At 43.2% G+C, this 23043-nt stretch overlaps 2 protein-coding genes across 2 annotated transcripts in view; both read left to right on the top strand.

Annotated features, from left to right (window-relative positions):
- Positions 1-5715, top strand: part of LOC140485896 (potassium-transporting ATPase subunit beta-like) — a 40658-nt gene extending 34943 nt beyond the window's left edge. Inside the window, exons 5-7 of the mRNA XM_072584343.1 lie at positions 1270-1326; positions 4240-4335; positions 4430-5715. Of these exons, the coding sequence (XP_072440444.1) occupies positions 1270-1326; positions 4240-4335; positions 4430-4591 (315 nt within the window). The 3' untranslated portion in view covers positions 4592-5715. The remainder of the gene's footprint in view (positions 1-1269; positions 1327-4239; positions 4336-4429) is intronic.
- Positions 5716-11666: 5951 nt separating this feature from the next.
- Positions 11667-23043, top strand: part of grk1a (G protein-coupled receptor kinase 1 a) — a 41484-nt gene continuing 30107 nt past the window's right edge. The window contains exon 1 of the mRNA XM_072584710.1: positions 11667-12597. Coding sequence (XP_072440811.1) covers positions 11893-12597 — 705 coding nt within the window. The 5' untranslated portion in view covers positions 11667-11892. The remainder of the gene's footprint in view (positions 12598-23043) is intronic.

A 23043-nucleotide genomic window follows, 5' to 3' on the forward strand; every position in this document is an offset into this window, starting at 1 on the left:
GTTTTAATGCAGCAAGTGGTTACTGTCTGGAATGTACACTACCTGAGAGTATGTGGCAGAGGCAGTTCGAGTCATGACTTTCAAAAGAGAATTGAATAAATATCTAAAGAGATTTGAAATGTGGTGTACTAGGCTGGAACAATGTTATGGACTAGACCAAAATCCCTCAGAATGTGTAGCCTAGACCCTAACTTTTTCTTATTTTAAAGGCAAGTGCCAGGCATTGCGTTCTGGATTAAATTGGTCAAACTACCAGTCTTGAACCAAAACACACTTTATTCATACAATGCAGTTTAAATACAACAAAAGAAAGAAAAATTGGAATAAATGAACTCTGTTGGAAAACTTAACAGAGAAAGAGATTATTTGACTACTAAACGATAACTGTTCCACTATAGGGGTGGCATAGTGGCTCCATGCTGTAGGGACTCTATGACAAGGTGGCTCAGTGGTTAGCACTGCTGCCTCACAGCATCAGGGACCCAGGTTCGATTCCAGCCTCAAGCAACTGTCTGTGTGGAGTTTGCACATTCTCCCCATGTCTGCGTGGGTTTTCTCTGGGTGCTCTGGTTTCCTCCCACAGTCCAAAGATGTATAGGCTAGGTGGATTAGCCATGCTAAATTGCCCATGGTGTTCAGGAGTGTGTGCATTACTCAGGGGTAAATGTAGAGGAATGGGTTTGTGTGGGATACTCTTCCGAGGGTCGGTGTGGACTTGTTGGGCTGAAGGGTCTGTTTCCACACAGTAGGGATTCCATAGTAACATCCCATAAACATATCCTTGGCAAAGGCAAATTCAGTAAAATAGATTGTCTCACAGGCAATTCCAGCAGCAGCAAGAGATCCCCCAGCTTTTAGCTGTAGACTGACTGGTACCTCTGTTACAGCCTTTATTCATCAGAAAAAAGGACAAACTGCACCTCAAAGCCATAGTATCATCACAACTGGTGCAATGGGTTAAATGGGCGGAGGTGGGTACTGCAGATGCTGGAGGTTAGAGTCAAGATTAGAGTGGTGCTGGAAAAGCACAGCAAGTCAGGCAGCATCCGAGGAGCAGGAAAATCAACGTTTCAGGCAAAAGCCCTAAATGGCCTCCTTGAATTTACTATGATTCTGGCTCTTTGTACATGAAAGGTAAAGTAGTATCAACTGAACCATGGCTCCTAAGTGGCCAAATTAAGCAGCTGGAACACATAAAATGTGACATAGCTCAATGATAATCTAAAACACAATGAAGTTGAACTAATTGGTTTCTGATTGAACTTGCAGATTATCAACTATTTGCCTGGAAATGGAACCACCCCAAATGTTACATGCGGTGTGCTGGTGAGTGCCAATGGTCAGGAAGCATCTGTCCATCAAGGGTTAGGGATTCGACATGTAAATTTAAAAGCTGATATACTTAACCAGAGAGCTACTTTCACTTCACAGTCGAGCATTATCACAGCAAAATTCCCGCTTCCTTGTGAGCTTCCTGCTGCCACCTTTGGGGAGTTAGACCCGAATATGACTCCACCCAGTGGAGAAAGCTTTCCCCTGATTCCCATTAGTTCCAGTTCTGCAGGGCACCTTGATGTCAGACTCAATCAAATGCAGCTTCAATATCACACTCACCACAGCTCTGTTTTTCATAGCTCTAGCTAAGGAGGGGTCTGTTTTCTCTCAATATGGTTTTGTTAATCGATCTGCTACAGATTATGATTTGTAAATCTGTACCCTAAGACCTGTTGGCTCGCCTGCCGCATTCAGATTCTTATTTTCCACGGAGTATCCTTATTATTCCCATTAAAGTCTGGTGATCCTGACTGTCAAACATTTGTTTCCTCAGAAGGTTGAGCTGACACATCGGAAGCGATGATAAGTTGCCCACGTCGTAACTATTTCCAAGCAAAGCATGAACCATTTCTGACTGCTGTGATCATTAGGCCTGAGGCAATTTCAATTCTCAGTCAAGTTGAGATCAAACCAGTCCAACTCTTGCTGTGTCCCTGCAACATTTGCTTTCGGGTGTTGTTGCTCACTAAGGACGCTCAGCATTTTGTCACTTACTTGCAGAGATCTCTCTATGCTGTGAATAGTGAACTTAACGCTGCAAATCTCCATAGGGTATTGTTGTAGAAGTAACATCCCTGGTTGATTCAGTGACCTTGCTCTTATTATCTTGGCATTTGGTAAAGATCAGGGTAATTGCTTCACGCCAAGAATTTGCCTTTGACCAGTTCCTCAGACCTCAACTTTAAAGTGTTTCATGCATTGGTCAGAGAGTCATTATGGCACAGATAGAAGCATTTGGCTTATTTGAGGCTCTGCCAACCCTTTACACAGCCAATCCGACTCCCTTCTGGAGTCCTGCAAATCTATTTTCTTCAAGTATCCATCTAATTTGTTATGAAACCTTCAAGGTGTCCACCTCCACCACCTTCACTGTCACCAAGCTCCAGGCCATTGAGTAAAAACAAAACGTTTTTCTCACATCTACCTCATAGCTTACCCAAGACCTTAAATCTGCGTAGTCCAGTCCTTGTTCTATCACCTAACTGAAACAACTTTTCTTTCTATCCAAGCCTGCCCTAATCTTTTACACCTTAGCTAAATCTCCCCCAATCTCTTTTGCTCTGACACAAAAAGTACCCAAGTTTATCTAACCCAATCTTGTCACTAAAATCCCTCATCCGTAGGCAGCACGGTGGCACACTGGTTAGCACTGCTGCCTCACAGCGCCAGAGACCCGGGTTCAATTCCCGCCTCAGGTGACTCTCTGTGTGGAGTTTGCACATTCTCCCCGTGTTTGCGTGGGATTCCTCCGGGTGCTCCGTTTTCCTCCCACAGTCCAAAAATGTGCAGGTTAGATGAATTGGCCATGCTAAATTGCTCATAGTGTTAGGTGAAGGGGTGAATGGGTCTGGGTGGGTTGCACTTCGGAGGGTCGGTGTGGACTTGTTGGGCCGAAGGGCCTGTTTCCACACTGTAAGTAATCTAATCTAATCCCCAAACCTCTCTGGTTAATCCACTCTGCACAACTCAAGGACCCTCATCCCCTTTCAAAAATGTGGACTCTCTGGTTGGAGCCTAACCAGAATTTTATAAATTTTCTGAATAGCTCTGAATCCAATGCCATTATTATTTGTGAAGTTTTTTGTCCATTGCTCCTTGGATTCCATTCTTCCAGTGAGTATGCCCCCCCATACAATGTATGTGACCAATTTACAGTTAAGGACATACTCCTTGCACTAATGAATACTGGCCAAGTTTCTATGGCCCTGCATATGGGAATTATAAACTACCTCGACATCCCCCAGCCTCTTGGCTGTTAGACCTTGGCTATTCACCAGATGATTTTATAAACCTCTATAAGGTCACCTCCTCAGCCTCTGACGCTCCAGGGAAAATAGCCCCGGTCTACTCAGCCTCTCCCTGTAGATCAAATGATCCAACCTTAGCAATATCCTTGTTAAACTTGAAAGGATTCAGAATAGATATACAACATCCTTCCTATAGCAAGAAAAGCCGAATTGAATGCAGTATTCCAAAAGCAGCTGAACCAATGTCCTGTACAGCCGCAGCATGACATCCCAGCTCTGAGACTCAATGCACTGACCAATAAAGGAAAATGTGCCAAATGCTTTCTTCACTATCCTATCTACTTTTGACTCCACTTTCAAGGGACTATGCACCTGCACCCCAAAGTTTCTTTGTTCGGCAACACTCCTCAGGACGTTCCCATTAATTGTATACGTTATGCTCTGGCTTGCCTTACCAAAATGCAACACCTGACATTTATCTAAATTAAACTTTATCTGCCACTCCTCGGCCCATCGGCCTTTCTTATCAAGGGTGAATAGCCAAAGTCTTTTTTCCCAGGGTAGGGGAGTCCAAAAATGGAGAGATGGGTTTAAAGTGAGAGGGGAAAGATTTAAAAGGGGTGACCCTTTTCATGCAGAGGGTGGTGCGTGTATGGAATGAGGAAGTGGAGGAGGCTGGTACAATTACAACATTTAAAAGGCCTCTGGATGGATACATGAATAGGAAGAGTTTAGAGGGATTTGGGGAAAATGCTGGTAAATGGGACTAGATTAATTTAGGATATCTGGTTGGCGTGGATGAGTTGGGCTGAAAGGTCTGTTTCCATGCTGTATAACTCCTTCTCTATGTAAATCCCAGACCTCAAAAATAACTTCATTCCCTTTTCAAGTTGTAATCAATCAATTTTAATCAAAAGTTTCTGTTTTCTTCTGACAGCATGCCTACCCAGAGAGTATTGGAGATGTGGTATTTTATCCTGAGAATGGTACCTATGACCTGTCGTACTTTCCTTACTATGGGAGACAACCCCAGGTATAGAGTCTTGATCAACCTCCAAAGGATTTGCGGATGCTTTTTCTCCTGCCCTTTGCCAATCAAATATAACGAGCAATGTTGTTCCTTACAGCCAAACTACACCAATCCGTTAGTTGCAGTCAAATTCCTGAGCCTGAAAAGGAACAGACACTTTGAAATTCAGTGCAAGATTAATGCACCAGGAATCATTAATGACAACCCCTATGAAAAATTCGAGGGAAGAGTGATCTTTCATCTGGACATCCAAAAATGAACACAAGCCTAAGGGAGAGTTTTGCCTGATGGTTCATTTGTTTTCTGTATGTTTATATTGGTAGCTGTTCCCTGCAAGATTATAGACAAAGTTGTAGATGATGAACAAAATGTTAACTCTGTTTCTGTGTCTCCCTGGACCTGCTGAGTTTCTCCAGCATTTTCTATTTTTACTTAGATTTCAGACTTACTGCTAATACTTTGAGATTTTTGCAGTATTTTGCTCTTTTTATAGCTAGTGTACTTTTTAGTGCAATGTGCCAACATTTCTATCTCAATATTCTGTCTAACTGTTAGTTCTGTGTTGAATGTATTGTGTGCATATATAAACATTCATGTGCCAACTATATTGTAAAAGTGATGTGGATCAGCATCATCTTCACAACCCCCATTTAAGAACATAAATATTTTACTGCCTGTCACTCCCACAGGTGGAAATGTGATAATCTTTAATTCATACTTGAATGTCACCCAATGTGTTCTTCACTCCCTCATTCTTATCTTCTTTCTCCCTTTTGCTCTGTGCACTATGTCTCCTTCTATTTCCCCCCCAACTCCCTTTCCCATTATCCTCACTCACCCTTCTCCCACTCACCTATCCCCCGGTATCCCCTTCTCCATCATCCTCCAACCCCAACTCTATCAACCCCTTTGCTGATCTCCTCCCTCAGCTCCGTCTTCCATTTGAACCCAGTTATGGCCTACCCTCTAAATCGTGCTAATCTCGAGCACTACACTGAGAGAGTAGAATCACAGAGAAATTACAGCACAGAAGGAGGTCATTGGTCTATCATTCCTGTGACAGCTGTTTACAAGAGCTTGCCTCACTCCCCTGCCCTTCCCTGTATCTCTGCGACAGTTTCTGAAGGCCATGATTGAATCTGCCTCTAGCCCATTTCCAGATTCTAGATAACACATTCCAGATCCTAACTATGCAACTTAAGGTTTTCCTTATGTCACCTTTGGTTTTATAGCCAATGACAAGGCGTCCTAACTTAAAGACAGGCTTGAGTTCCTGAAAGTCGTAACCGCAAGTGAAAAAAAATCTTTCAATAACTCTTAGTTACATTCCAGAAGGCCTTCATTAGCAGACAGAAAAAATAAACAGTGTCCTGTAAGTTGAAATTGGTGCTGTTTGATTCTCAGTCTCTGTGGAAACAGTTTCTCTCTATCTACTCAGTCCAGACCCCTCCTGATTTTGAACATCTCAACAAAATCTTTTGATTTGATTTGATTCATTATTGTCACATGTACCTAGGTGCAGTGAAAAGATTTGTTTTGAGTGCTGTGCAGGCAGATCATACCATGCAAAGTGCATTAGGGTAATAGAACAGAGCAAGGAACATGGCTGCAGAGAAGGTGCACAGAGAGCGAGATCAACATTAAATTTAAAATTTGAGAGATCCGTTCATAAGTCAAATAACAGTGGAGAAGAAGTTGTTCTTGAATCTGTTGGTAAATGTGTTTCAGCTTTTGTATCTTCTGCCTGACAGAAGAGGTTGGAAGAGATAACCGGTGTGGGAGGGGTATTTGACTATGTTGGCTGTCTTTCTGAAGCAGTGGTAAGTGTAGATGGAGTCAATGATGGGAGGTTGGCATGTGTGATGGACTGGGTTGTGTTCGCAACTCTCTTACGGTCCAGGGCAGAGCAGTTGCCATATCAAGCTGTGATGGATCCAGATGGAACGCTTTCTATGGTACATCTATAACAATTGCTAAGAATCTTTACGGATATACAACGTTGCCTTAGCCTCATGGGGAAGTAGAGGCATTGTATCTATCTTCATAACCACAGTTCCTCATCCCTGGAGCCACTGTAGGTCTTCGCTGCATTCTCTTGAAGGCCTTCATATTCTTCCAAAAGTGCATTTAATAAAATCAGGCACAATGTTAAACTTTATAAAGCTTTATCATAACCTTTTTGCTTTTGTACTCTACGTTCCTAGGTATAAAGTCCAAGAACATATATTTCCTCTTAATTAAATCCTCAGATTACTATGATTTGTACGCAAGTAATCCAATCCTGCACAGCCTATAAAATAACAAAGTTAAAAATTGCACAACACCAGGTTATAGTCCAACAGGTCTATTTGGAAGCACTAGCTTTCAGAATGCTGCTTTGATGAAGGAGCAACGCTCCGAAAGCTAGTTCTTCCAAATAAACCTGTTGGACTATAACCTGGTGGTGTGTGATTTTTAACATTTATCCACCCTAGTCCAACATCGGCACCGCCATCTTATAAAATAACACCAACTATTTCATACAGCCTCTCCTCATTCTTCCCATCAAAATGTATCACTTCTCATTTCACTGTGTTAAATTTCATTTGTTCTAGTGTTTGTCTATGTCCTCTAGAAGTTTATGATTACAGGTTGTTCTGCTATAATGCGTGTTTCATCAGCACGAATTGGCTATAATATGATTGATGAATTATGGACGTTGTTTGGATAACACAAACTTCCTACTGAATGGGTATAGCTATCTTCTATTAGTGATCTTCTATACTGTGATTTGCTATAACAGTTTTCCATAGCATAGTTTTCTAAAGCATGAGGTTGCAGAGGAAAACAGCTATCGCATTATATCAGAAAGACCTGTATTCTACTCATAGTTCACAATGCATCAAAGTTTGTGTCACCTGTTGTATCTAAATTCCGCCCTGCGCATACCCAAATCTAGTTGCTAACATATATCAGAAAAAAAGGAGAAATCCTCAATCCAGTCACTGGGAAACTCCAATATGGATCTTCTGCCTGTTTGCAATCAACCACACACCAGAGATTTTGTTTCCAATCACTCAGTCAACCTTGTATTGTGTACCTCTTCATCAGACTGCATTTCACCAATTTCAGCTTCAAAAAGTAATATTATTCATCTCTGTTATATTTTAAAGATGATTTAATTGTGATGATTCATTAGCTTATGGTTCTAAAACGATTGCACTTCATTGCCCTGGGATTTTTAAGTTACTTGACAAATGCATGTTTCGAATCACTTGCAATGTATTCTTTTGGTGCATTTTTGATCACAGATTTCTGTTACCTCTCCTGCTTCTGTTTCACCAAAGCTTTTACTTCATCTATGTCTGGAGCTTTTTGACATCAATCACATGATGATCACTATCCCTTTCATATTCTCCTAATGGCACTTGATCTTAATTCACGTCATTTCTCAGAACCATACCTTTCACAAAGAAGGGTTTCCCTGGGTCAAACGGTCATCTCACCTCCAGGTTATCTCTGCAGGAGTTCCTTAGGCTCAACCAAATGTGGCAACTTCGTCAATGACCTTCCCCTCCATTTGTAAGATCAGAAGCAAGGATCTTCGCTGATGTTTGCACAATGTTCAGCACCATTCGCGATGCCTTGGATACCAAAGCTATTCATACACACAAGACCTGGAGAACATTTAGTCTTGGGGTGATGACTGCAAACAACACAATAGCCAGGCAATGACCATCTCCAACCAGTGAGAATGTTACCTGCTTCCCTTGACATTCTTACCATCTCTAAATTCCCCACAGAAACTGAACTGGACTCCTTTTTTAAATACAGTGGCTGAAGGATTAGGTCAGAGACTAGGAATATTGCAGCGAGTAAGTCAACCCCTGACTCCCCAAAGTCTGTCCACGGTCTACAAGGCACAAGTCAGGAGTGGGATGGAATACTCCCCACTTTGGAGTGCAGCTCCAAAGATGCTCGAGAAGCTTGACACCATCCAGGATAAAACAACCCACTTGATTGGCAGCAGTGTGTACTATCTACAAGATGCACTGCAGAAATTCAACAAAATTCAGCTTCTTTATTTAAATGCAAAAGGCCTTACAGGTAAAGCAAATGAATTCAGGCATGGATGGATATACATGGGACTGGGATATTATAGCTATTGCAGAAACATGGCTGAGGAAGGCACAGGACTGGCAGCTCAATGTCTGAGGGCACAGATACTTTAGGAAGGATAGAAGGGGAGGCAAAACAGGAGGGAAAGTTGCATTTTTGATTAGGGAGAACATCAAAACAGAACCAAGAGAAGAGATTCTTGAGGGATCGTCCACTGAGTTTATATCGGTAGAACTAAGGAATAAAAAGGGAGAGATCATTTTGATACTATTGTACTATAGGCCCCCTATTAGTCAGCAGGAGATTGAGGATCAAATATGTAAGGAGACCACAGCTACAAGAATAATAGGATTGGAATAGTAGGTGATTTTATCTTTCCTACCATCAAATAGGACTGTCATAGCATTAAAGGCTTGGATGGATTGAAATTTGTTAAGTGTGTTCAGGAAGAATTTCTCATGCAGTATGTGGACGGCCTGTCTAGAGAAGGGGCAAAACATGACCTTCTTGGAAATCAGGCAGGGCGAGTGACAGACGTGTTAGTGGGAGAGCACTTTAGAACCAGAGACCACAATTCCATTAGTTTTAAAACAACTATGGAAAAGGAAAGGTCAGTCCACAAGCTAAATTCTAAATTGGGGCAAGGTGGATTTTGCTGGTCTTAGATAGGAATTATGAAACATTGATTGGGGAGGCTTTTTACAGGCAAAGGGAGTCTGGTCAGTGGGAGGCTTTCAAAAGTGAGTTAATGAGGGTTCAATGAGGTAAAAACAATAACTGCAGATGCTGGAAAGCAAATACTGGATTAGTGGTGCTGGAAGAGCACAGCAGTTCAGGCAGCATCCAACGAGCAGCGAAATCGACATTTCGGGCAAAAGCCCTTTTGCCCGAAACGTCGATTTCGCTGCTCGTTGGATGCTGCCTGAACTGCTGTGCTCTTCCAGCACCACTAATCCAGTAATGAGGGTTCAAGGCCAGCATGTTCCTGTTGGAGTGAAGGGTAAAGCCGACAGGAGTAGGGAACCTTGGGTGACTAGAGTTATTGAGGCTCCGGTCAAGAAAAAGAAGGAGGAATTTGACATGTATAGGCAGGTGGAATTCCTTGAGGAGTATAGAGGAAGTTGAAGTACACTTAAGAGATAAAGCAGGAGGGCTAATCAGGGACACGGGATGGGTTTGGCAGATAAGGTAAAGGAGAATCCAAAGAAAATCTACATGTACATGAAGGGCAAAAGCATAACTAGGGAGAGAATAGGACCTCTTAAAGATCAGCTAGGCGGAGGTGGGTACTGAAGATGCTGGAGATTAGGGTCAAGATTAGAGTGGTGCTGGAAAAGCACAGCAGGTCAGGCAGCATCTGAGGAGCAGGAAAATAGACATTTTGAGCAAAAGCCCTCCTTTCCTGATGAAGGGCTTTTGCCTGAAATGCTGATTCTCCTGCTCCTCGGATGCTACCTGACCTGCTGTGCTTTTCCAGCACCACTCTAATCTTGCCTCTTAAAGATCATCAAGGTCTTCTATGTGTGGATACACGAGAGATGAGTGAGATCCTAAATTTCTCATGAGTGCTTATCATCAATAAAGGCATGGATGGGAGAAAACTTGAGGAAATAGACAGTGATGTCTTGAAGAGAGTCCACCTTACAGTAAAAGAGGTGCAGGAAGTCTTAAACCACATTAAGGTAAATAAATCCCTGGAACCTCTTGAGGTGTGTCCCAGGACTTTGTGGGAGTGTAGGGAGGACCTTGCAGGACCCCTAGCCGAGACATTTGTAATATCAGCAATCACTGGTGAAGTGCCTAAAGGTTGGAGGTTGGCTGATGTTGTGCCATTATTTAAGAAAGGCTGCAGTGGAACTGGTGAGCTTAATGTCCATTAGATTGGGTGGATATTAAAGGATATGCAAATTGAAGAGGAGAGTGGGATTAGACTAGGTGGTATATTAAAAGATGCGGGGAGTGAGTGGGAGATTGGAATTAGAGTGGGTGGGATATTAAAGAGTGGGGAATGAGGGGGCAAGTGGGATTAGACTGGATGGGATATTAAAGGGTGTGGGGAATGAGGGGGAGGGTGGGATTAGACTGGATGGGATATTAAAGGGTGTGAAGAGGGACGGTGAGGCAGGATTAGAATGGGTGGGATATTAAAGGGTGTGGGAGGTAAGATTAGACTGACTGCCATATGAGAGACTGCTGCAAAGATAACATTAGAGAGATATTCCTTTACAATATTAGAGAGTGATTCAATAATAATATTAGAGAATAATGGTTATAACGTTGGAAGGTGATACAGGGATAATAATTGAGAGCGATACATTACAATATGAGAGTATCTTAATATTAGAAACTGATGCAATCATAACATTAATACAGGATATAGCATTTAAGAGTGAAACAATTGTACTACTGAGGAGTGATGGGCTAAAAATATTAGAGAGTAATACAGGGATGATATTTGAGAGTGCTAAAGGGATAACATTAAAGAGTGATACAGCTACAATATGAAAGAATGATGCACAAATAAATTTGAGAGCAATACCATTTTAACATTAAAGAGTGACACTATTAACACATTACAGAGTGATACAGTTATAATTTTGAGAGTGATGCCATTATAATATTAAAGATGGATTCAGGAATAACATTTGAGATTGTTGCAATTATAACATTAGAGTGTGATATTATAACAGAGTGTGACACCGTTATATTATGAGACTGACAGATAATTATAATATTAAACAGTGATGCATCTATAACAGAGTGACACAAGAATAGTATTAGAGGGTGACAGTTACAATGCTAGTGAGTAATAGCTATAATATTAACGTGACACAGTTTTAATATTTGAGACTGACAGTTATAGTATTATAGAGTGATGGTTACAGTATAATATTAGAGCACAATAGCCATACTATCAGTATGACACAGTTACAATATTAGAGAGTGCCAGTTATAATGTGAGAGAAAGACATAGAATTAGTGTGTATTAGAGGTTGACAGTTATAATAGTGATAGATAATTAATGTGACGCAGTTATAATATTAGACAGCGACAGATATAAAAGGAAACACACAGAAGTGTCAGCGGAAGAGATGAATTACTTGATGTGGGAATTACTTGTAAGTGGATCAGATCTTTATTTAAGATGTTGACTCAGGATTATTTCAGTTGCTGCTATTCGCCCTCTATAATAAAGATGGACAAGCATTGGATAGGATTAAGATAAAGGGATCTGAGAAAGTGTAAGACGCTCTATTCTTTGGCACTCTCAGCTCGGTCAGTCATGTCAGCAACACAGACACTGAGTGGCTATCCTCAGCTCCTTTTGTTTGTTCAGTTGCTGAACATGTTGTAGGGCCCAAAACATTGGGATCCAGCTCTGCGTTTTTTGAGCCCTCTCTCTCTCTGTCTCTCACATGATTTTGCTTTGGCTGAAGTGAATTAGCAACCAAAGACATCAGGATGGATTTGGGGAGTCTGCAGACGGTGGTGGCCAACTCTGCCTATATCTCCGCTCGGGGCAGTTTTGATGGATCCGCCAACCTACAGATGACGAGGGATAAGAAATATCGAGCCAAGCTCAAGCTCCCTCACATCACCCAAAGTGAAACACTGAAGGAGAAGATCGACCTGGCCTTTGAGAGCATCTGTGTCAAACAGCCCATTGGGAAGAAGCTATTCCAGCAGTACTTGGACTCAGTGGCAGAATACAGACCGGCCAATGAACTCTGGAAGGCTATTGAAGTCTACGACACAGCGGAAGATGAAGACCGTCTCGAGAAAGCTCGAAATATTATCAGCAAGTTCTTGGAGTCAGGGGCTGAGCTCTTCTGCACTTATTTAGAAGAAAAGAGCATCTTGAGAGTGAAGGAAGACTGTGAGAATGTCAGGGAGGACCTCTTCAGGGAATGCAAAGAGGCCACCATGAAATTCTTAAGGGATGACAGTCCCTTTGAGCTCTACAAAGAGAGCATGTATTTTATGAGGTTCCTGCAGTGGAAATGGCTGGAGGCTCAGCCCATTGGGGAGGACTGGTTCCTGGAGTTTCGGGTCTTGGGGAAGGGAGGGTTTGGTGAGGTGTCTGCTTGTCAGATGAAAGCCACAGGGAAACTATACGCTTGCAAAAAGCTGAACAAGAAGAGACTGAAGAAGAGAAAAGGAAACCAAGTAAGATCAAATAGACTGAAGCGGGAAAATTGCTGTGTTAAATGACATTCAATAAGTGCCAATCATTTGCAGGATGTGGGTTACAGTAATTGGATAAAAGGCCAGAATAAGCTGCTGAAAGGATCATTTCAATAACCTTCCTATGAACCTGACCTCGGAACAGATTAACTGGCAAGAGGGTCTTAACAATAACCACAGATCCTGATTCCTTCAGACCACAGTCACTTCATACACAATGCACCAAGTACCAGTCGCATTCAGTGATTGAAATTAAGCAAGCTATTCTAAAATTAATTAATGAAAGAGCACATATTTTGGGGAGGGGGCAAGATGTCACTAGTTAATTGTTAGAATGACACAACACCAATGTAGTGAAGGGATCACAGAGGCAGTAAAACGAAAACCATACACAAACCATGAGATAAAGTGGGAGTAGAAGCAGCCAAATATTCCCAAGGTTGAACAGGGACAGAAGGACTTCCCGCTGGTGGGGGAGGAGGGATGGAGGAGGTCAGAACATGGGGCGTGACTTTGAAATTTGACTCAAGTTGAGGAAGGTTTTCAGGAAACACTTTTTCCCTTAAAGGAGGGTGGAGAGGTGATCCCATTCATTCTGTGGAAAAGCGCTGTCAATTGTGAACGGTAGGTTTTTTTGGTCAGGCTGCGTTATTTAGGAGTAAAGAACAAGGGAGTTGAGAAACAGATTAGGCTCTAATCTATTTAAACAATGGAACAGAATAATGGGTTGAGTGGGTCATTTCCTCACATTTGGAAAAATACGGACTCATTGGCGATTGGGTTGTGTTTGTCAAACTTGATTGTGGTTTTTGAGGAAGAGGCAAAGAGGATTGATGAGGGCTGGGCAGTAAATGTTATCTACAGGACTTTAGCAATTTCTTTGACAAGGTGCCTCATGCTGGGTTGATGCAGAAGGTGAGGCCATACAGAATCCATGAAGAGCTGATAAGATGAATGCAAAATTGGCTTGGTTGTAGAAGTTAGCGAGTGGTGATGGAAGGGTGTTTTTCTTACCGGCAATCTGTGACCAGTGGTGATCCACAGGTATCGGTGCTGAGGCCCCTGTTGTTTTGATTTGGAGGAGAATGTAGATGGGCTGATTAGTACATTTGCGATGAGGGAATTACGGATGGTGAGGAGATTTGTCAGAGTATGGCAACAAGATATAGAGAAGCTGGAGACTTGGGTGGTGAAAAGGTAGATTAAATTTAATCCAGACAAATGCACTTTTGAAAAATCTAATATGGGGGGAAATAGACAGTAAGTTGTAGGATCCTTAGTTTCATCAACATACAAAAGAATCTAGGTGTACAGGTCCACAATTTCCTGAAAGTGGCAACACATGAGTGGAATTGGTCATCAAGAAGATGTATGGCATGCTTGTCTCCATCCATCTGGGCATGGAATATGAAAATTGGCAAGGCATGTTGCGGATGTAAAGAACGTCAGTTAGGCCACTTTTGGAATATTGCATACAGTTCTATTATTATTTAGATGGTGAAATATTGAAAAATGTGAATGTACAAAGGGATCTGGGTGTCCTTGAGCACCAGTCAATAGAAATAAACAGGGAGATGCAGCAATCAGGAAGTTATTAGGCACAATAGCTTTACAGTATCCAGTGGCCCCAACTGTTTTTGATATCATGTGCAATGAATGGAATTGGCTGAAGACTGGTATCTGTGACGCTGGGAACCACTGGAGGAGTGAAGTTGGATCACCCAGTTGCATGTCTGGCTGAAGATTATTGAAAGTGTTTCAGCCCTATCTTTTGCACTGATGTGTTGGCCTCTTCCATTATCAAGGATGGGGATATTCATACAGCTTTCACCCCCAGTGAGTTATTTCATCTATCCACCACCATTTATGACTGGATACGGCAGGACTGTAGAGCTTAGATCTTATCTGTTGATTGTGGGATCGCTTAGCTCTGTCTATCACTTGTTGTATATGCTGTTGGGCATGCAAGTAGTCCAGTTTGGTGGCTTCACCAGGTTGACACTGCCTTTTCAGCTATGCCTGGTGTTGCTCTTGACATGCCCTCCTGCACTCTCTGCTGAACCATGGTTGATTCTCTGGCCTGATGGTAATGGTTGAGTGGAGGATGTGCCAGGTCATGAGGTTACAGATTGTGCTGGAGTACAGTTCTGCTGCTGTTTATGGCCCATAGCACCACAGTCTTGAGTTGCTAGACCTGTTTAAATCTGTCCCATTTAGCACAGTGATAGTGCCACAAAACACGATGGAGTTTATTCTCAATGTGAAGGCAGGAAGTTGTCTCACAAGTACACTGGGTTGGCCATTCTTACTGATACTGTCACGGACAGATGCAGATTGGTAAGGATGAGGTCATGTTAGTTTTTCCCTTTTGTTGCTTCTCTCACCTCCTGCCGCAGACCCAGTCTAACAGCTATGTCCTTTAGGACTCAACCAGCTTGATCAGTAGTACAGCTGCCGAGACAATCTTGATGGTGAACATTGAAATCCCCACCCAGGGTACATTTTGAGCCCTTGTCATTCTCACTATTCCTCCAAACGTTGTTCAACATGGAGGAGAACCAATTCATCAGCTGAGGGAGGACAGTGTGCGGTAACCAGCAGGTGGTCCCCTTGTCCATGTTTAACCTGAAGCCAACATTGAGGACTCCGAGGCTAACTCCCTCCCATCTGTATACTATTGTGCTGCTACCTCTGCCAGTGGGATAGGACACATCCAGAGATAGTGATGGGGGTGTCTGGGAGAAAATGAGGACTTCGGATGCTGAAGAGTCAGAGTTAAAGAGTGTGGTGCTAGAAAAGCACAGCAGGTCAGGTAGCCTCCAAGGAGCAGGAGAGTCGATGTCTTGGGCATAAGCTCTTCATCAGGAATGTGGGGGGGAGAGGTAGCTGGAAATAAACTGAGTGGTGAGGATGGGGGAAGGTAGCTGGGAAAGCAATAGGTAGATGCTGGTGAGGGTAGTTGTGATAGGTCGGTGGGGAGGGTGGAGAGGATAGGTGGGAAGGAAGGTGGATAAGTAGGACAGGTCAAGAGGGCAGTGCTGGGTTGGAGGGTTGGATCTGCGATGAGGTGGGGGAAGGGGAGATTTGGAAACTAGAGAAGTCGATGTTGATGCCATGTGGTTGAAGGGACCCAAGGTAGAATTTGAGGCATTCTTCCTCCAGGCATCAGGTGGCTTTTATTTTGCAGTGAAGGAGGCCCAGGACTTGCACATCTTTAGGTAAGTGGGAGGGGCTGTTGAAGTGGTCGGTCACAGGATGGTGGGGTTACTTGGTGCTTGTTCCCAGAGTTGTTCCTTGAAACACCCTGCGAGTTGGTGTCATGCCTCCTTGATGTAGGGGAGACCACATCAAGAGTAACGGACACAGTAGATGAGGTGGGTGGATGAACAGGAAAATGTGTAGGGCATGACTCCATGAGTATGATGATGTCACTAGTCTGTGAGACAGCTCACCCAGTTGTGACATTAGTCATTGCTTCTGTTGTCTTAGTTGATGTCCAGATGCTCCACCCCGGGTGGACTCCTTTTATCAGAGTTTGTAGAGATTTGATGTGGATGTGAGGTTTGATCAGATATTTCAGAGAACTGCTAAGAAACAAACAAGTTGCTAGATTCTGGAGTCACATGTGGGCCAGACTGGATAAGGATGGGAGATGCATTTCCCTATAAGACACTGGTGAACCAGGTGACTTTTTACAACAACTGACATTGGCAGAATCATGGAGTTTTACACCACAGAAAGAAGCCCTTTAGCCCATCATGTCCACATTAACCAACAAACTTCCATCGTTGTAATCCCATTTTCCAGCACTTGGCCCATCATCTTGCATGTTATGATCTTTTAATTGTTCACTAATTATTTTTAAATAGAGTCATAGAGATGTACAGCACGGAAATGGACCCTTCAGTCCAACTTATCCATGCTAACCAGATATCCTAAATTAATCTAGTCCCATTTCTCACCACTTGGCCCATATTCCTCTAAACTCCTTCTAATTCATGCATGTATCTAGATGCCTTTTGAATGTTGTGATTGGACCAGCCTCCATGACTTCCTCCGTCAGCTCATTCCATATATGCACCACCCTCTGCATGGGAAAGTTGCCCTTTTGGTCACTTTTCTATCTTACCCCTCTCAACTTAAAAATGCTTTGAGTGTTCCTGCTTCCACCTCCCTTGCAGGCAGTGAGATCCAGGTTCCCATCACCCTCTGGGTGACAAAATAGAGTCATAGAGATAAACAACACAGAAATAGAATCTTTGGTCCAATCTGTCCATGCCGACCAGATATCCCAACCCAATCTAGTCCCATTTGCCAGCACTTGGCCCATATTCCTCCAAACCCTTCCTATTCATATACTCATCCAGATGCCTTTTAAATGCTGTAATTGCACCATCCTCCACCACTTCCTCTGGCAGCTCACTCCATACACACACCACCTCTGTGTAAAAGGTTGTCCCTTAGGTCTCTTTTACATATTTCCCCTGTCATACTGAACCCATGCCCTCTAGTTCTGGACTCCACCATCCAGGGAAAAGACCTTGAATGTTTACCCTATCCATGCCCCTCATGATTTTATAAGCCTCTATAACGTCAACTGCTGCCTCCGACGCTGTAGGGAAAACAGCCCCAGCCTATTCAGCCTCTCTCTATATCTCAGATCCTCCAATCCTGGCAACATCCTTGTAAATCTTTTCTGAACTATTTCAAATTTTACAATATCCTTCCAAAAGGAGGGAGACCAGAATTGCACACAATATTCCAAAAGTGGCATAACCAATGTCCTGTACAGCTGCAACATGACCTCCCAACTCCTGCACTCAATACTCTGACCAATAAAAGAAAGCATACCAAATGTCTTTTTCACCGTCCTATCTACCTGCGACTCCACTTTCAAGGAGCTATGAACCTACACTCCAAGGTCTCTTTGTTCAGTAACATTCCCAAGGACCTTATCATTAAGTGTATAAGTCCTGCTCTGATTTGCTTTTCCAAAATGCAGCACCTCGCATTTATCTAAATTAAACTCCATCTGCTAATCCTCAGCCCATTGGCCCATCTGATCAGGATTCCATTGTAATCTGAGGTAACCTTCCTTGTTATCCACTACACCTCCAATTTTGATGTCATCTGCAAACTTACTAACTGTACCTCTTATGCACACAATCAAATCATTTATATAAATGACAAAAAGCAGTGGACCCAGCACCGATCCTTGTGGCACTCCACTGGTCTCTGGCCTCCAGTCTGAAAAACAACCCTCCATCACCACCCTCTGTCTCCTACCTTTGAGCCAGTTCTGTATCCAAATGGCTAGCTCGCCCTTTATTCCATGAGATCTAACCATGCTTCTTCAATTTTTCTTCAATTCCTTTCTAAACCTCTTGCTCCTTATCTTAAATCTCTGCCCCTGGTTATTTACCCCTCCACTAAGGGAAAAAGTTTCTCCCTAACTACCCTGTTTATACAGCTGTACATCTCAATCATATCCTCATCGACCTTCTCTGCTCTAAGTGCAGCAACCTCGGTCTGTCCTTACAACTGAATTACTCCATCTCAGGCAACATCCTTTATCTCCTCTGCACCCACTCCAATGCAATCACATCCTTCCTGTGGTGTGGTGACCAGGCTGCACACAGCACTCCAGCTGTGACCGAACTAATATTATATACAGCTCCATCATAACCTCATTCTTGTATTCAATGCCTTTACCCAGATGCCTTTTTATCCTGCTGCCTTCTGGGATATATAGACATGCTCACCAAGGTCTTTATGACCTTCTGTAGCTACCAGGGTCCTATCATTCAATTTTTACCTCAAATTTTCAGGATTAACATTTGCTACTGTTCAGCCCATCTACATTGACCTGTGGTCTCAGGGTTTCCCCCTTGGTATTTGACACACCATCAATTTTCAGGTCCTCTGGGAACATACTGATCATGTCTCTACATTCATATCTAGATGATTAATATACACAACAAATAGCAAAGCACTAGCACCAATCCCTTTGGTACACTACTAGACACAGTGGTCTTAGTTGCAAAGGCATTTGTCGAACATCACCCTCTGCTTCCTGCCACTAAGCCGATTTTGGATCCAATTTGCCGAATTGCTCTGGATCCCTTGGGTTCTTAGCTTCTTAACCAGTCTGCCATGACAGATCTTATCAAAACCCTCACAGACGTTCATGCAGTGCAGCCTGGTGGATTAGTGGTTAGCACCGCTGCCTTACAGCGCCAGGGACCAGGCTTTGATTCCAGCCTCGGGCAACCACCTTTGTGGAGTGTGCACATTCTCCCCGTGGCTGTGTGGGTTTCCTTCGGGTGCTGCTGGTTCCTCTCACAATCCAAAGATGTGCAGATTAAGTGAATTGGCCATGCTAAATTGCCATAATGTTCAGGGATGTGTAGGTGGGGTGTATTAGTCAAGAATAAATGTAGAGTAATAGGATAAGGGAAATGGGCCTGAAAGGGTCACTCTTCAGAGGGTCAGTGTGGACTCATTGGGCTAAAAGACCTGTTACCACATTGTAAGGCTTCTAGATTATATCAACTGTGCCACTCTCATCGACACATTAATTACCTCTTTGAAAAATCCAATCAAATTTGTTAGATATAGTTTCCCCTTTACAAAGCCATGGTGACTCTCCTTGTTTAATTCTTGCCTCTCCAATTGGATGTAAATTCAGTCACTCCGATTTTGTTTTCCAATAGCTTCTCTACCATTGATGCTAGGCTCACTGGCCTGCTGATTCCTGGGGTATCTCAATCCCCAGCCTGCAGGGATAGGATAGGGTAGGGTGGGTCTGGGTAGGATGCTCTTCAGAGGGTTTGTGTGGATCCAATGGGCTGAATGGCCTGCTTCCACTCTGTAGGGATTCTATGATTTTTTTTACCATAATCTTCCAATCCTCCCTAGATATAGGACTGGAGAATTACAAACGTTAACCTTTTGTTCAAGAAAGATATTCTTGGCTTGTCAGTTTACTCTTGGCAATGGGGAAGATTTTACAAACAGGCAAACCATGAGCAGGGGTAGGCCATTCGGCCCCTCAAACTTGCTCCACTATTTAATAAGATCATGACCGATCTGTCATGGTAAAATTCGAGCCCATCTGATTGGAGTCTCAGCAATACTTTACTGAAAATTTTCTTGATACCTTTTGACTCACTTTATCAAAGAACCTGCCTCCATTGCTCTTAGAATCCCTACAGGCCCTTCCACCCAGCAAGTCCACACTAACCCTCTGAAGAGTCACCCTACCCAGACCCATTGCCTTATTTGTCTACATTTCCCCTGACTAATGCACTGAACACTACAGGCAAATTAGCATGGTCAATCCACCTGACCTGCATGAAGATTGTGGAAGGTAACTGGAGTATCTAGAGTAAACCCACGCAGACAGGGGGAGAATGTGCAAACTCAACAGACAGTCACCCGAGGCTGGAATCAATCCCAGGTCCCTGGTGCTGGAAGGCTGCATTGAGCCATTGTGCCATCCCTAAACATATGGTCATATTGCCCATAGTGTTTAGGGTTGTATGGATAGGTGCATGAGTCAGGGTAAATGTAGGGAAAAGGGGGAAACTCTTCAGAGGGTTGGTGTGGACTTGTTGGGCCAAAGGGCCTGTTTCTACACAGTAGGGATTCTACTTTGCTCTAATAGACAAGTGGATTTGGACAAGCTGATGGGATATGTGGATAAAATTCAGTAGAGGCATGTGTGACCAGATGGTTGGAAAAAAATACTAAATCTATTAGAGGCCTCTCCTTGCCCTTATCTATTCTCATGATTAAGAACCCCTGCCTGTTCAAGCTTTCCTGATAAGGCTCCCTACGTACAATCCTTGTGAATCCATTATTTTAGAGATCACTGTCTCCATGATGATGAAAACGATGTACAATATTTCAAGTGTGATCTAAGAAATGTTTGATATATTTGCCTTTCAATTACAATTACTTCTCCTTGTTTGTGAAAGTATAGCTTTCATACACTATCCAGCCTCTTTTAATTTCAAAGAGAAGGTAGCATTCTTATTCTTCTGATCAAAATATATCACCTCCCCCTAATCCAAATTGAGTGGAGGTGATGGCTTAGTGGTATTGTTGCTAGGTGATTAATCCAGAGACCTAGGTAATATTGTGGGGACCTGGGCTCGAATTTTACCATGACAGATGGTGGAATTTGAATTCAACAAAAAAATCTGGAATTAAGAGTCTAATGAGGACCATGAAATGATAGTTGGAGAGAGAAAACCCATCTGGTTCATTAATGTCCTTGAGGGAAGGAAAACTGCCAACCTTACCTGGTCTGGCCTACATGCGACTCTGGATCCACAGCAATGTAGTTGGCTCTTAACTGCCCTCTGGGCAATTAGGGATGGATAATAAATGCTTGCCTAGCCAGCGATGCACTCATCCTGTGAATGAATAACAAAATTTCAGGAGAACAGTCCTCCCCGATTGAAGTCTTCTGCAGACAAACTTCTCTGACCTACTCCCTCCACCTCCACAAATATGGATTTTCCCCAATCCTTAGCTCCTGACTTCTCAGCACATCCCCACCCATTCACTGTGAACATTCCCTCTGCTCCAGCAGCCTCCCCCAGCGCCCAGACCAAGCCCCAGTTATGAGTTGACCCCAGCATGGACCAGAGCTTCACAGAATCATGGAATTCCCTATAGTTTGGAAACAAGCCATTTGGCCCATTGAGTCCACATGGGGTGGCAGGGGTGGGTCTGGGTGGGATGCTCTTTGGAGGATAAGTGTGGACTTGTGGCCTGCTTCCATACTCTAAGGATTCAGTGATCCTTCTGATATAATCTTCCAATCCTCATATCTCTCCAAGCCTTTCTTATTCATGTACTTATCCAGATGTCTTATAAACATTGCAACTATACCATCTGTAACTTCCTCTGTCCATTCCGCACACAAACCATTCTCTTTGTGAAAGAGTTGCTCTTGTGTCTTTTTAAAATCATTCTCTTTTCACCTTTAAAATATATCCTCTAGTCTTGATATCCCTGACCCTGGAAAAGATACCTGCTGTTCACCTTATCTATACATAGAATTATAGAATTCCTACAGTGTGGAAACAGGCCATTTTGGCCCAACAAGTCCACACCGACGCTCTGAAGAGTATCCCACCCAGATCTATTCCCCTACTCTATTTACTCTACATTTACCCCTGACTAATGCACCTAACCTACACATCCCTTATGATTTTATAAACCTCTGTAAAATCACCAGTTCCTCTTTTCCAATGAGACATTATCCTACTCAATTCACATGGAGCATGTCCCAGTGGTATTGCTCCTTTTGTCCCAGTACAGGTTCCTATTTCCCTTGACTGATGCCCTTCATCCCTGCACCAGTCTGTCAACTATACATTCACTCTCCTAATCTATACGGCAACTAAATTATGGCTGTATCCCTGAGTTTTTCCCCCTTAAATTTCTCAAATTTAGTTTCCGTCCTCAGAAATTCTCTTTTAGGACCCCCTTCCTTGTCTCTCCAGTACCATTGAGGCCAACAGAGGTCAATCATTTGACAAACTCTCTGCCATTCCCCGCCCCCAGCATCACCCACACATTTTCTAAGTTGCTGTCCGGTTGCAATGAGATATCCTTTACATTTGTACCAGGCTGGCGTAATCCCAGGATTTTTGGGTGTGATGTTGGTTGGATGTGATAGAGTCATAGAGATGTACAGCATGGAAACAGACCCTTCGGTCCAACCCGTCCATGCCGACCAGATATCCCAACCCAATCTAGTCCCACCTGCCAGCAACCGGCCTATATCCCTCCAAACCCTTCCTATTCATATACCCATCCAAATGCTTCTTAAGTGTTGCAATTGTACCAGCCTCCACCACTTCCTCTGGCAGCTCATTCCATACACGTACCACCCTCTGCATGAAAAGGTTGCCCCTTAGGTCTCTTTTATATCTTTCCCCTAAACCTATGCCCTCTAGGTCTGGACTCTCCGACCCCAGGGAAAAGACGTTGTCTATTTATCCTATGCATGCCCCTTATAATTTTGTAAACCTCTATAAGGTCACCCCTTAGCCTCCGACGCTCGAGGGAATACAGCCCCAGCCTGTTCAGCCTCTCCCTATAGCTCAAATCCCCAACCCTGGCAACATCCTTGTAAATCTTTTCTGAACCCTTTCAAGTTTCACAACATCTTTTCGATAGGAAGGAGACCAGAATTGCACGCAATATTCCAACAGTAGCAAAGACAATGTCCTGTACAGCCGCAACATGACCTTCCAACTCCTGTACTCAATACTCTGACCAATAAAGGAAATCATACCAAACACCTTCTTCACTATCCTATCTATCTGCGACTCCACTTTCAAGGAGCTATGGACCTGCACTCCAAAGTCTCTTTGTTCAGCAACACTTCCTAGGATCTTACCATTAAGT

The sequence above is a fragment of the Chiloscyllium punctatum genome, chromosome 15, assembly GCF_047496795.1.
Source record: "Chiloscyllium punctatum isolate Juve2018m chromosome 15, sChiPun1.3, whole genome shotgun sequence".
Taxonomy (NCBI): domain Eukaryota; kingdom Metazoa; phylum Chordata; class Chondrichthyes; order Orectolobiformes; family Hemiscylliidae; genus Chiloscyllium; species Chiloscyllium punctatum.